Source organism: Pteronotus mesoamericanus, unplaced genomic scaffold (assembly GCF_021234165.1).
Source record: "Pteronotus mesoamericanus isolate MK-2021 breed Mesoamerican mustached bat unplaced genomic scaffold, CSHL_Meso_final contig_347, whole genome shotgun sequence".
Lineage (NCBI taxonomy): Eukaryota > Metazoa > Chordata > Mammalia > Chiroptera > Mormoopidae > Pteronotus > Pteronotus mesoamericanus.
In genome coordinates, this window is record NW_026555137.1 from 18,065,060 (window position 1) to 18,080,469 (window position 15,410).

General features: G+C 48.2%; 1 protein-coding gene across 1 annotated transcript in view; it reads right to left on the reverse strand.

The window, feature by feature from the left end:
* The window catches only part of SIPA1L2 (signal induced proliferation associated 1 like 2), a 179,455-nt gene that overhangs the window by 86,818 nt on the left and 77,227 nt on the right, over positions 1-15,410 (reverse strand). Inside the window, exon 2 of the mRNA XM_054576752.1 lies at positions 2,668-4,402. Within this exon, the coding sequence (XP_054432727.1) occupies positions 2,668-4,144 (1,477 nt within the window). The 5' untranslated portion in view covers positions 4,145-4,402. The remainder of the gene's footprint in view (positions 1-2,667; positions 4,403-15,410) is intronic.

Below are 15,410 nucleotides of genomic sequence, written 5' to 3' on the forward strand. Positions count from 1 at the left end.
TCAGGGCTCTGCACAGAGACCCATGGGCTCAGCAGCAGATGCTACCCGAGCCGACTTTATTCTGAAATCGCACAGGCCCACGGGGATGGGCTAAATACAGGAGAAAACAGGCACAGTTCCCGCTGCAGGGAGAGAGCAGGGAGCAGGGCTGGGGCTCAGCCTCCTCTGCCTCCTTCTGGCCGCCCCGCCCGCCCCACCCATCGCTGGCACCACCGAGTCCGAGAACTCTGATGACAGAGCGACCTCAGGGATCGCTGCCCTCACGCCCTCACTGGGCAGGCCTCGCTGAAAGTCTAGAATGCAGCTGCCTGACTCGTGCCCGGATCCAGAGCGAGCCGGTGCCCTGGACGGTCACACCACACCCGCAGCCGAGCACAGTTGCCCGCAGGGTGTCTGCTCTCAGGCTTCTCTTCAAGTTCTTTGTTACTTCACATTCAAATCTCACACATTTGACGACATCATTTCCTCGCCCTGGAAAATCCTAAGTAGCAAATCAGAAAACATGGAATGAATAAACCTCACAGACAATTCTTTAAAACTACCAGGAAGAGAACTAAGAGGATCGATCTAGCAACCAAGCTAAAGTCATCTCACGGGGCAGACCCTGAGGACAGCGTGGATGAATGGCGCAGAGCCTGGGGGCAGTGCATGCCCCGTTTTTCATGCCATGGGCACCCGAGCGCACACGTGACGCACGAAGGTCCGCAAGGGAGCAGGAAGGAGATGCCGGCACCGGGTGTTTGTAGAGAGAGGCATGCACATGCACAGGCATGTGTGTGTTTTAAGTTCTGATATTTTAAAGGGTAAATCACAAGCTACAAAGCTCCGCTGGCCATAATGACTCACTGCCTGTAATTTCAGGGCATAGTAACTCTAAGAGACGGTTTCACTGCCAGCACTGAGAGCCATGGCCGCCTCAGTTAAAACAGACAAACAAATAAACAAACAAACAGCAAAACCTTGACTGGGAGGTCGATCTCTCTCCATGGTCTCCCTTTTCCAAAAATAACCGATTTCCACCTGGAGACCATCCGGGAGAAGCCTTTTCTAACGTGTGGCCCCCCGAGCCCCAGCCCCGTGGGCCACGAGTTACTGCCCGGCTGAGAGAAGGGCCGCGGTCCTTGGAGCACACCCGCTGCAGCCGGGACCGCGCGGTCGCACTGACGACGCGCCAGAAGCCAGGGTGGGCGGGGGGCGCAGGGCGCGCACAGCTGGGGAACCCGGACCTGTTGACAAAATTGCTTCAGGCCCATCCTGTCACCAGTCCGAGAAGAGAACACCAACTCGAACCACGAGGCACGTGCCGGCTGACTCAGCGGCGTCGCCCGCGCAGCAGCACCGTCTCCCACGGCTGTATGTGATCTCGTGCTATATGGCGATTTCGGGGGCTGGTTCAATCTGGGTTGATGCAAAAATGGAGGGAAAACTACTAACTTCATGATGGCATCTATCTGGAAAACAAATGCTTTTAAGCCTGCAGTCCACGGGGAAAAGCACAAAAATGGCCCCAGGGACGGAGGTGCATGGCATGGGCTCCTGAGGTCCGAGTGGCCCCCTAGCCCACCCCCCAAAATGGAACACAAGCCTTGGGAAGGCGGAAACCAATACTAAAGACACTCCAAGTACAGGCAGCTTGCAAGGATCCACGCTCGTGCCCGGGGAGTTTGCTGGTGAAGGCACAGGACGGGGAGACGCCCCGAGATGCCGGGGCTCACATCAGCCACCTCAGGTGCTCCGTGGCTGACACCTGGGAAGGGGGGGACTGAGAACAGAAGAACACAGCCGTGGAAAGCACACTCCTATGAGGAAGGGGCAAAGGAAGCAAGGTGCACCCCGAAAGGCAACGGAAGCTGCCCTGAGCGCTCTCGTCTCACAGCGGCACGGCCGTGTGGGGGGACCTCAGTCTCCATAGGTCTCTCGAACAGCAGGTTCCCATGACCCGAGATGCCTCAGGACACTTATTGAAAGGACTTAAACTATATTGTGAAGCTGTAATTAGACATCTTCTGAGAAATGCATCTGTGAAGCCTGAAAATATACAACTAAATGTAATTTCTTTTACAAATGATTAAAAAATTTCTCAAATCACACCAAAGACTTATTTGTGTCTTACCCTGTAAGCTCATGTGTAGCACTAGAAGAAAACTAAATTTGTCTATCATGTTAATTACACATTCTTTCAACAAAGATTTAACACTCTAATTAGTCCAATACACACAACAAAGCAGGAGGAGCCGCGAAGACATACAATTGAAAAGATGGCACAAAGGTGAAGGGAAAAGCCCAGGAAAGACTAGAGGGAAGAGGCCCACAGAATTACCCACTGTAGATAGTACAGGAGACCATTCATAGGAATTAGGGAGGAACCGAGAGAACCGGAGTAAACCTACGTCACGTCTGACACTGGGTGAGGCTCACACACCGGCCGAGAGGAAGACGGGAAGAAGGCATTTCCGCATTGGGCATTACAAGCCAGCACAGGCAGGGACCTGGAGCTGGGGGTCTCTAAAGAAGGAATGAGTCTCAAGTGACAGAGGGGCCACAGCGGAGAACCAGCCCTGAGGGCGGTGACCTGAGGAGGAAGGCGCTGCGTCACCAAGCAGCACTTACAAGGGGCCCTAAAGAATTCCCGCTGGGACGCAGGCACGCAGGCAGGGCCCCCCTTACCTTTCCCGTAGAAGAACTTGCGGTAATAGTAGGCCCCCAGGTCGATGTGCTCGATGATGTAGCGCTTCACCTTCTCCCTGTGGATGGGCTGGTTCTCCCGGGGCACCTCCAGGACCGACACGCCGGCGTTCGTGCAGTGGGAGCTGAGGGACGACTCAAAGGAGCAGCTTTCGCCGGAGCCGAAGGACGATGAGTTGGCCCTGGACAGCGCGATCCTCCTGTCCCCTTCCCCTCCTATCTCGTTTCTGAAGTAAGGGCAACTAAGGACCAGGTCGTTGCTTTTCCCGTCCCCCTCATCAGCATCCAGGTTCTCTTTGGAGTTGAGGTCCTCCTTGCTCCCCAGGGGAGACTCGCAGGTGCCCGTCTGGCCCGTGGGCATCTGCGTCTGGGACGCGGCAGAGGCCCCGGTGGTCATGTTTTTCCTCTTCCCCACGTTAGCTCTCGTGGCCATGGCTTCATTGATATTAAACAAAATGCTCTGGACATCATAATGTGCAAAACACCGCTGACAGTTCCAAGGGCGAATGCCCCGCTCAAGACGGCCATCTTCCAGGTCCGCCGTGAACCTGAAAGTCTCGTGTTCGCTTTTGACAGTTCGCAGCTTGCGGAAGAGGGACGTTTCCACCGACTCCGACTTAAACCGCCGTTTGAAAGGCTTGTCCCTGTCTCTCCCCAGGAGGAGGGCGCTGTCCACGTAGTCTAATCCTGAGATGCGGACAAATTCCCCTCGAGAAATCTGTGCTGCCGCGTGAAGGCTGGGCGAGATGGCGGGGTCGCAGGAGAAAAACTCCGGGAACCCAAAAGGGGCCATCACCTTGTGGTCATAATTCTCCACTCTGTACCCTCTGAGCATCGCGAAGAAGTTCTCGCCAGACAGGCCCTGCCGGTCGATGGAGGACGTGCTCCCGTACTCGCGGTGCAGGGCGGCCCCGGTGTTGGGGTTCACGGCATTTTGGTCTAAGACGTCTTCGGTGTCGATGTCGCTGATGGTGACGTCACTATTGCTTCTCTGCCTTATGGGCTGCAGTCCTCTTTGAGGCGAGTGAACAAAGATGTCTCCAAGCGTGTACTTTGCCTCCACAAAGTCGAGGTCGAGCTGCTCCTCTGGCTGACCATCGCTCTGGTCATTTTGTCCATTGTGCATAATGGAGGTGACACTGTCGTAACTAGTCTGAGACCGGCTTTCCCACAACCCCTTGCAGGCCAGCTCCTTGGAACAGTCCTTTTTAGGAGGCCACTCAGACACCCTGGCTCTCACGCCCATCTTGGGCACAGCGGGGGTCCCATTAGCTGGACCACCACTCTCACTGGAGTTTGAGGCATTTAAAGAAGTGGCGGGTCCCATGCCGCCATTAATGGCTTTAAATTTTCGGGCAAAATAATCATCGGACTGCATGATTCTGGGGGGGTCCTTGAACTTTGAAGAGGCCCTGCTGAGCTTGTGTTTGTCCTCTTGCGACTGCCTCGGGTCGCTCATGTCTACCAAGGTTGGGAGCTCCGCGTCTCAGCAGGAAGTGATGTAAACCCAGTTACATTGTATTTACAACACAATAGTAAGTGAAGATAGAAAGGCTTCTTCTGTACTTGTATTTTCTCTCGTTAACCAAAACCAAACAACATCCTCAGAGTACGGTTCCTCGGAAACCAACTTACGTCTTGGCTGCAGTAATTTTGTACACCTCCGTCCTTTTCAAAAGGATTCCTTAAGACAGCTGGCCAGGGGCACTTCCTTCACCTGAATTAAGAAACAGAATATTGCCATTAACAAGTGTCACAGCTCAAGTTCAGCACATTCTGCGTCTCATTTCAGACCTGTCCTTCCCCCCTCCTCCCGCCACTTCTGGTTCCCCCAATGTCACGAAGTTTCGGGGCTCGGCACTGCTGCCCCTTCTGCAGGAGCGCTCTCCTCGCTGCTCTACTTGGCTGGGTGGAATTCCCCACACACAGTCCAGCCCCCGCCTCACCGCCGCCCCCGAGCCCTGCCCAGAACACATGGCGGCCACCTCAGCCTGCTTCTGAGCGGTGAGCTTCCTCTGTGTCCCCCCGCGCCTTGTCGGCACCCTCTCTAAATTTCTGGTTTATCCGGCAGCCTCCTCCACTGCCACCTTCAAGCTCCACTGGGCCGGGAACTGTGCCTTTCATCTCTGTACCACATTATCTGCTAATGTGGCCTGGCTTAAGGAGGCAGCCAAGCAACGTTTCAATAAGGTTAAGAGTGACGCAATGGGCGTGCAATGGCTGGAGTATTCCCAAGTTTTCCTTTTAAGTAGTTAAACTCAAAATGTCCATCAGCAAAATGGTCAATACCAGGTGTTAGCAAATGAGTTTTCAGAATGCTCTCCTGTAATAAACTCACAGAGATCCCCATAAAGTGAGCAGGGGCCCTCAAGGGTTTGGGGTCTCAACGAGCACAACTGTGTAGCTCATTGTGCTTCTCCCGACTTGACACATGCGCAGGGTCAGATGAAGGCACAGAGTTTAAACACCACCATTTACCTCTGAGGTTGGTAGAAACCAGACCTCACCACTTCTTCTACTTGATTACAAATAATTCTTTCAATTTATTCTCTACTTAATGCGACAAAAATATTTTCCATTATATATTTTCCCAACTCACAGCGGCCTGGAAATCTTACTTGTTGGCATAAGAATGAAAGAACAACTCTACTTCTTCTGAAAATAATGATGAAGGGATGATATGGCTGATCTCCCTGAGTTTTCAGCAAAGCATAAAAAATAACTGCAAGTCTGTCAGAAAATGTTAACATTCCAACCAGCTCAACAGCCTCAGTACGCTCTCCAGGGGACTCTTAAAGGCTTTGAGGAACCCGAGAGATAGTCTCTTAGAAGAGCAGGTAGTTTCTTCTGATGGCAGTTTGCTTCCCCCCCATTGGAAGCACATCAGTCTGGGCATGACGACATGTCACCTGTTCCCAGGGCAGCCTCCTAATTGAGGAAACGTGACGCTATTTTAGCCCACGGCAAACATAGAGGGGACAGTGGTCTGATGCACCTGTGCACAGAACAGACCGGAGCCGGCCCCTGGCTCCCGGAAACGGAAGAGACGGCTGCATCGCACCTTGTTCACTGAGAACGACCGGACCGAGAAGGATCACAGGTGGTTCTGAATCATAGTTATTTCCGATACAATTTAGGTCGTTACCAAATCATTTCCTGTAAACTGAAAAAGTGACAACTGAGACGTGAATACAACTCCTTGCCTAGCGTCTCTCTGCTGAAACAGTGTTCAGCGAAGTTCTCCGGGTAGCTGCCGCTTACAGAACACTCAACAAAATCTGGGAGCTGAAGAATGACTCCTGACGGTTAGCAGACAGCTATGTGCATTCTCAGTGGGCGTTAATACGATGCTCATTTTCAGTTGCATACTATTAATTTGGAAGTATCCTGTTACATGAAGACGACCCATCCCTGTCCCAACACCCAGTTCCAAACTACTGAACTGTGTATTTTCTAGAAATATAATCACAAACTATGCACTTGAAGAATTTAGAAAGGAACAACAACATGTACCAAAAGAAACGAGGAGAGAAGGAAATGAATAAAGAGGAAAGCTGAAACCAATGGAATGGGGAGGTTCCGGCGGGGGAGAAAAGTAGAAAGGACGGGCAAATCCAAAAGGTAGTTTTTTTAAAAAAAGGGTAAAATAAATACTCCTTTCCAGGCCTGAAAAAGGAAAAGAAAGAATAATACTATGCAAGTTTAAAAGTGAGAAAGGAGACACGACCACATATACAGGGGAAATTAAAATATAATAGTTTAACTAAAAGTAATTTTAAAATAATCCCTTCAACAACTTGGGGGTTAGGAGTAACTAACCCCCGAACAGCTGAAAACCCACATGTAACTTTTAACTCCCCCCAAACATGAGTTGGTTCCAGGCCCCCCAGACACCAAAGCCACAGTGCTCAAGTCCCCCACATAAAATGCATACAGTCGGCCCTTCGCGCCCATGGACCCTCATCCGCAGATCAAAAACAGTATAGGGGTATTTACTGGAAAAAAATTTGTATGTAAGTGGAGCTACGCAGTCCAGAACCATGTTGTTCAAGGGCCACTGTGTAAGCCTGAAAGAATTATACCACAAGCCACTCTGTGGCAACACATTTGAAAACACAGAGGAAACTAATGGTTTTCTAGCAAAACACAAATTACCCAAACTGATCCATGAATGGAAAATTTAAAAAGACGGATTACCATTGCAAAGGCTAGAATGTGCAACAATCCCTAACTAAAAAAATGAGCCATACACACATGAAAGGCAAAGAGCTACCTTAACCATGACTTTGAAACTCCTTTATCCTCCTATTTAAGAGACCAATTACTATGCAAAAAAACCCCAGGATATGGCCCCTTTCTTCCTCTCCCGCGCATGGTCCTCGCTGCGAGCACCACCAGTCACAGAGCGCACGCCGGTCAACGCAGGCTGGCACCCAGGGCACGGACACAGCCAAGACTCTGGCCGCCCCGGCCAGACTTCCCGCCTTCCGAGCCGGGTCAACCAGCACGTCCCCACGGCAGTAGCCTGTTCGCTACGTCCCACAGGGACACTCTGGGTCTGAGCCACCTGCCAGGAGGTGTGTAAGGCACAGAAGCCTGGAACTGGGATTAGCAAGGACAACACGTACACTGAGCGATTAACTCTGGCAAAACTGACTAGGATGTTATCAGAGGTCACGGGGTTCACGTTCATATTTGAAAACCTATCTTCTGAGCTTCCTCATCCCTTGACATTTCTGACTTTATCACTGTTCAAGAGACCATATTAAAAATACAAAGCCTTTATTCCACAGATATCTTACAGAAATAGGAAATACCAATACATTGTCAAAAAATATGAATGGTTTTTAAAAAACAAATAATAGAAGTCATTAAAAACAGACAAATGTGTGCTGAATTATGTTATTAGGCTTGCCAAAAAACACAAACACTATAGCTAACTGAGAGCACACCAAACCTTTTCCCAAAGAAACCTTCTGAGAATTCTCTGTTAGGATTTTTAAATGTTTTCTGTGTGATAAGAACAGTAGCTCTGGTGGACAGCCACTGAGGGATCCCTGTCTGGGACCCATTTCCCCTCTTCTGATTCCCTCTGGGGAAGCACCCCGCTAAAACCATTTCATTTGTACGGAGCTAACACCACCCCTAACACGTGACTCAGGTTTGACCGATGAGCGTGCTGCCTCCCCTGGCCACAGTTGGTCCAGGGGTGGGCCCGGGAGCCAATCAGGCCAACGACAGCCCTCCAGGGAGGGTGCCCCCAACACTGGAGCTGTGGTCCTTGCTGTGCTCAGCGACAGAACGTGCCTATGGAGCTGCTGGCGCCCACCCTGCTGGTGTGACCGAGGACAGGCCGGCAGCCTGGGCACGGCCAGGCGAGGGACAGGAATCCTGCGCACGGCGCTCCTGGCCCCACGGGGCCTGGCGCCAGTTCGACCCACAGAACTTTTCAGTTGCTAGAACCTACTGATGACCTTTTTTGGGTTTATTCCATTGGGGTTAGATTTCTATGTGGTTCAGACCAATAATGCTCAGAAGCTATATTTATGTTTAATTGAAGACCAAAGACAGTGGACTCCGTGAGCACAACTCCTTTGGACTGCGCTGCAGAGGCTGCCTGGTTTGTGAATAAATGAGTGAGAAACCATAGTTCTGACACCCGAATCCAGCGTCCAAGCCAGGGCCTCCTGGGCAGGACACCTGCCCAACACCACAGCCATATATCCTTTAGCATGTGCTATATACGCACCACTCACAATTCAGAATTTTCAAAGCCAAAAGCTCTTGACATGGTAGCTGATTAACAAACTTGCCATCCAACAGAAACCCAACAAACCCCTCTGTGCCGCCTTACACCTACCTGCCTCACACCTGGTCGGTGTTTCCCAGCTGTGAGAGGTTCCCAGGGGGACCCTCTCTAACGGCAGCATTGCAGCGGGCACCCTCCCTTTAAAAGTGCGCTTGGAGATCACTACACTAACTGGTACGGAGCGCGCCTTCCATTTGGAAATAGTACTGAAATACTAAGGCTTTTAACACTGTGATAAAAATAAAACACCTCACAACAGTCATACAATTTGTCTTAAGTAAAACAGAATATTAACATATGCAATTTTAAAAGTATTGTAGTACAGGGAGAAGACTCAAAACTGGGGTCTTTAAAAAGCGGATGTTAAGGAAGAACGGCACGGGCTCTAACTAGGGAGGAAGGCAGCAGGGAGAGCGATGGAGGGGCAAAAATCGGAAGCGTGAGCTGAACGACCTCGGAAAACGACCTGGCACCTGGAAAAGGAGACGGGCTCATTTGCAGTCACGGTGAGAAACACGCAGGCCTGAGCGGCCAGTCCTGCCATCAGTCTCTGTCCCCTCCCCAGCTGAGCAGAGCAGTTCTTCCTTAGGGGCACCAACCAGCTTCCGGGAGATGCAGGAACGGGCCCACGAACGGCACCCCACCCCCAAGAGGGCAGCAAAGGGAAGCCACACCAGCGTGGAACCTGGTCAAAAGGCGCCTGAGCCTCAGGTCCCAGGTAGAGATGGAGTCACCGGAAGCCAGGAGCCCCGCACATCGCTTTGTGACAAGTGGCTGCCAGTCAGTTCCTGGTCTTCCTCTCTGTGATGGGACAGCATTTCATCATCTTCACAGATTGTTAAAAAAAACTGGTTATCATCGTTTTAAACTGGCAAATGCAGTGTTCTCAAAAACAAAACAAAACGAAACAAAAAAAGGCCATGGTAATTTTCCTCAAACAGCAAAAAGTGCTACTTCACGAGATGGTAAGAAAACACAACACAATACAGACTCCCACCTATGCACATAGGTACCACCCTTGCCACACGCTCCCACCGCCTTCATTCTGCTCATGAGAATTAGGCACGTTCATGACTAAATTGATTCACACTGCCAACCTGGTGAGGTTTAAAACACTAAACATCAAAGGAGATGGAAGAGCCCTTCCGTTCCTGTCCGAGGACTTCCTAAAGAGAATGTGCTAAGTGATATGCGCCAGGCAGGGAAACACCAACACTGTACAATCTCACTTCCAGGAGAAACCTTTTTTAAAAAATGAATTCATACATAGAGAGAACAGACTGGTGGCTGTCAGAGGCAGGGGATGGGCGAAATGAGCAAAGGAGGCCAAATGGTATAAGCTTCCACATATAAAATAATAAGCTCTGGGTGCACAACATACAGCAAGGTGATATAGGTAATAACACTGTATGGCATATTTGAAAGCTGTTCAGAGGGGAGATCTTAAAAGTTCTCATCACAAGAAAAGTACAACTACGTGCAGTGCAGGATGTTAACAAGGTTTATTGTGACCATTTCACAACACATACAAATATCAACTCGTTATGTTGCACACCTGAAACTAACATAATGTTGTATGTCATTTATACCTCAATAACAAAGAAAGACAAAAACTTCCATTCACCAGGAAGGCTTTTTTAAAAATAGAAAACAAAAGAAAACAGACTAGTCTGCAGTGACGCTTCACCAGAGCACGAACACCCATCCCCCCTCCAGACGACTCCCCACATGTAGACACAGACCATCTGCCGGACAGAAGAGGATACAGAGTTTTCCATCTTAGAGTGGCTGTTAATTACAGCAGACCTCTAGCACGTTTCTTCCTTTCTTTAAGTTTGTAGTTTCTAATTATTCTTACATTTCATCAAATTCTATGGCTCTCGCTCCCCAGTAGAAATTGAAAATTGTCACCAGCACTCTGTGGATACCTTTAAAAAAATGACATGTGACCCTGTGACCTCACAGGTAGTGGGGCGTCCTTGAGTGAGGACTGGCTAGGGCATGAGGCAACCAACCGGGAAGTGGAAGAAAAATCAAAGAATTTTAGAGCTTGGAAGACTAACCCGTTCTCATGTTAATGATCCTGGTAGTAATTTTTAAAGGACAGCACAGAAATGGAGTCAATGTGATACTTAAGCATAACTGTCTTTAAATAGAATGTTTTCAAAGTTTTCCATGAGACATTACTGAGCCTTTAAGACCAACATTACAGTTATAATTGAGCCACTGATCAGAACTGCAGCTGTAGCAAATGGACTGAAAAACCACAAAGGCACCAATTACGAGCCCCATTCAAGGAAAAAAATAGAATTACAATTATATGGCAAATTTATAATAAAGTATAACTACCGTAAAAATGCGTATTTCTCATCCTCACAGCCCATCAGCTCTGTGCTAATGTGTATAATTGGGCAGGGAATAAAAAGAGGAACAGGCCAACCCACCCGCACCGCCTCTTGGCCAGGAAGGCGCAGGAAGGGCTCAGAGGCGCACACTTGGCGTTGGATCACCTGAAACCATGCATATAAAATCACTACGTTCAGGCACATTCGGCCTGGTATTAAGTGATGTTATGGCTAAATAACTATAAAATAATCCATTAACTCACATTTATATCACACTAGACTATTAAATATGAGACAGTTTGATTAATGGACTATTATTAGTAATAATGGCCGTAAATGGATATAGATGTTCAATAATAATCATATTGCTGAGTTCTCAGCTTTTTGGTAGATTAAGACATGAAAATTAGTTCTTAGGCGTTTATCTTGAATGAAACATTGGGGCGGTACCAAAGATAAATATTTGGGGGGCATGAGAATATGAAAAAGAGCAAACATTCTCTCTTTGGGGTTTTACAACATAAGGTAACCTATGATTTCTGAAGGAACATAACATCTTTTCTCAGTGGAATATTCACATTGGAGTTGGACAATTTCTTAAAGTCTTCCACGTTGTTATCTGGAAGAATTTCAAAACTCTCCCCAAAAGCTGATCCCCTGGGGGCAGTTAAGGATTTTTTCATCACAGTAGAGCAGGAACCCTAGTAAACAGTGCCTGGGGATTCAGACTCCACTAGACCCCATATTATGGCTCTACTTTACAATGAATTATAATCCACGGTGAACACAAGGACCAAATCAAAGTTCTGTTAGGTGTAAACTCCATGAGAGTAGGTCCTGGACCATCCTGCTCACGGCTCACACCCAAGCCCCTCGAGTCACGCCTGGCACTTAGGTGGCACTCATGAGTAACTGGCACCCAGCTATCGAAACGGAAATAGTTGCAAACCCAAGTACGCGGAAGCACTGAGTCGACATACTATCATGACACGTGCCTGGAACGAGATTTTTTTTTTTTTAATTTTTTTTATTGATTTGAGAGAGAGAAAGTATCAACTTGTTGTTTTATTTATCTATACAATCACTGGTTGCTTCTTGTATGTGCCCTGACTGGGGATCAAACTCGCAACCTTGATGTGTCGGGCTGACGCTCAGCCCACCGAGCTACCTGGCCAGGGCCACAATGACTACTGATTCTCTCTGGTTTCCTTGCTGGCTCCTCCTCTGGTCTTGTTTAAATGCTGATCACCCTCAGGGCTTATTGTGGGCTTTACTGTCCTTTAACGCCCTGCGGTCCTTGTGTAATTCCGTTCGTTTCACTGGCCACCCCTGTGCGGATGGCTCTCAATCTAAGCCCTGCGGCGTCTCCGACACCAGCTGCCAGGCTAGGGTCACCTCCAGCCCCCACCCGCCCCTGTGCACCAGGGCCTCCTCCCCAGCTCAGGAGGGCGGGGTGCCATCCCTGCTGCCCAAGCTCGGCACCCAAGTGGGGCCTGCCTTCCACTCGTAGTCCACGTCCACTCCCAGGCTTGTCCACTTGACTTCCTGAACGTTCTCAAACCCACGCAGACCTGGCTGTCTCCCTGACCCCATCATAGCTAGAACCACAACCTTATTTCTCCTAGGTTATCAGAAAACCCTTCCCTGGTTCCCCGTGCTCCCCCGGGTAGCACAGGTCACGCGTGATCTGGTCCCAGGGCGGCCGCGGGAGCGCCGCACACCGGGTCTGTGCATGCCACCCTTCATTTCCTTTGGCAAGGGGCTTGCACAGGCGGCCCCGCGGACCAGACTCTCTTCAATACTCCTTTTCCTACTTTGCTAACAGGTGTCCTTCCCTCCTACCATATGTTGTAAGAGAAATGCCCCACACTGTTTGATACCAGCCTGTTTCCTTGTCGCTATCCTCCTCTAAACCCTAAGGACCGTGAGGGCACTTGGCAAAGACGCAGGCTCTGCCATGTGCTGGCTGAACAGGGCAAAGTTACTTCTTTCTGAGCCCCAGTTTCTATCTGTAAAATTGTAACAATTGTATCTATTCTTAAAAATCCAATAAGGTCTTGGTGCAAAGTGTTTATCTCCTTGTTTCCTATATAAAAAGTTCTAAAGATATTAGCTGAGAATTCTGATTTATGGATTTATAAAATTTGCTCATATGTGAATATTCACTGATAAACTAATTGACAAAATTGAGCAATTAAAAGATACATAATAACTATCTCCAAGGAGCACAATCATATGTACAAAATATAACATAATATAACTGCTAACTGATTTATGCAAGAAGAAGACTAGGAACACAAAACAATAACTGACTGGCAACAGTTAAGCTGATTTTGCAAGAGGCAACAGCAGCTTTCAGAAGGTGAAGGAAATGCCCAAAGCGATCAGCAGTCAGGCACTGCTCTCTTTCCAACTACAGCTTCTATTTAAATTATTTTAGGAACTTCATTGTATTATAATGAGATTATTCTGGATTTTTTTACTTTCCATGTAGATACAAAACAGAAAACAATTCCTGGTAGTAAACTGCTTTCACGTATGTAGCCATCCATCCATGTGTATGTCAAAAGTAGAATAAACAAAGAGCTACTTTGTTAAATGGAATATTCTGCCCATGGAATTTTTTTCAAGACGACAGAACAGCTGTGGGTATTGAGTGTTCCCATGACATCTTTTAAATCAGAGAGAGATAAGAAGAGATAGCCCTGCACCTCTTCCCCTCGGGAGGTTATTAGTTCCCGCATTTTTTCAGCAACGTGGCCCCGGAATTGCAGATGACACCATAGGAAGTCAGACGTTCCCATTAATAATTTAAACTGAGGCATTTGTGTCTTCGGAGAGCACATCAAAAGAAAAAAAGAATTTCTATTTCATGCCGACCGATTGGGGCTGTACTTCTGTTATTTTCATTTCCAAATCAGAGAAAATAATCTGTTCTATTACTTAGATAAAGGTGTGGTGACATTGGGTGACAAGGAAGGTTGGAACCTGAGCATTTTTTTAATAAAAACTGGGAAGGCAGAGCAGTAAAAACACACTCTTAGCGATCCCTCCTGTTGCTTACACAAAGGGAAGAACCCTCCAAGTCCTTCCCACTCATCCCATTGCGCACGAAGGCCGCAGTGGAAACAGAAAACTAAAGTCAGTCAATACTTTTGAAAACTGAACTAAACATACACAGCAACTACCTTCAATGTACTCTTTGTGAAAGCGCAACAAATAAACCAAAAGCCAAATCTGAAGATGTTTTGCTGAGTTTCTGCTGAACACAAGGGGCATCAAAGAAAACCTGCCAATCCATACAACCGTGTAGCACTTGAGTTTTTAAAAACAGTACTTCTAGCAGCAAATATAACAAACTGCATTCACTAATCACACACACTCAAAGCCATCTTCGCACTGTTCTCGTATTTATTTGAATTACAGGAGACTGGGTTATTGTGGAACAGCTTTATGAGGTTTATTATCTGATACAAAAAACCTTTTGTTAGTCCAGTAAATAAGTGTATTCAGTTCTCTTCCACACTGTACTGGATGCGGGGGGCCTGCGGGAGCATTAAAGATGAATGACAGAGCCTCCTAATCCTCAAAGCTTAGCCGGGTAAGATGTGCACATGCATAACAAGCAATGCAAGAAATGAAATTAAAGGAACAGGATGCTCTCCGAGCAGCGCACAATGAACGCGGTCCCCGTGCCCGTGCTCCTGGGCACGCACGCCGCTGCGGGTCTGCACATGGGGAACCTCGAGCGCTGCGGACGGCACCTCCCCGAGAGCACCAAGACAGACAACCGCACAAGTCACTCGACTCACTACTTGCATAACTGAAAAATCTACCAAAGAAATAAGAGACGTGGGGGGAACTTACATAGAAAACACTCCAGAACAAGACTGAAGAACTTGAAAGAGTCTTAATAACCAGGGACCAGGCATAAGTATGGCATATCTGTTCAATATGGTATAAGGGAACATTAACGTGGTGTTCCTTTGAAGAATGTATGTTAATATTAGAGTATTAGGTGAAAGGAGCCACATACAAAAGTTTGTTTAAAATCCATAGATGTTAAAGTACTGCAAAGAAATATCTCCATGTTGGAACACTGGTTGCCTACCATGGGCGGGCCTCTGCAAGCTTTTTGCTTACTCGTTTGTATTTTTCTGAAGAATCGAAACTGCACAACTATATATGAACATGTAAGTCCACACACATATAAAAATGCTTTAAATTCAATAAATTAAAAAAAAAAAGGAAAATAATGTCTTCTGTCATGGACAGATGACAACCTAGCTTCCCAGAAGGCAGGCGGGGACACCAGGAGACCAGTGATCTCGTGGGTGAGAAAAAGGTTATAAACACCTGACTGAATGGCCACCACGGAGCCCACTCTATCTGGTAATGAACCTGTCCTAGGAGAAAGCAGGAAGCCCGGGCACAGGACCGGGGTTGGCTGGCCCCGGAAGAGAGGCAGAGCAGGCCTGCCTCACGCTTTCCCTGTCTGTCTGGGCCCACAACAGTCCTCGCTGCGTTGACGAGCCACAAGGCAAGTGCACTTGGCGCTCTCAAAAACAGAG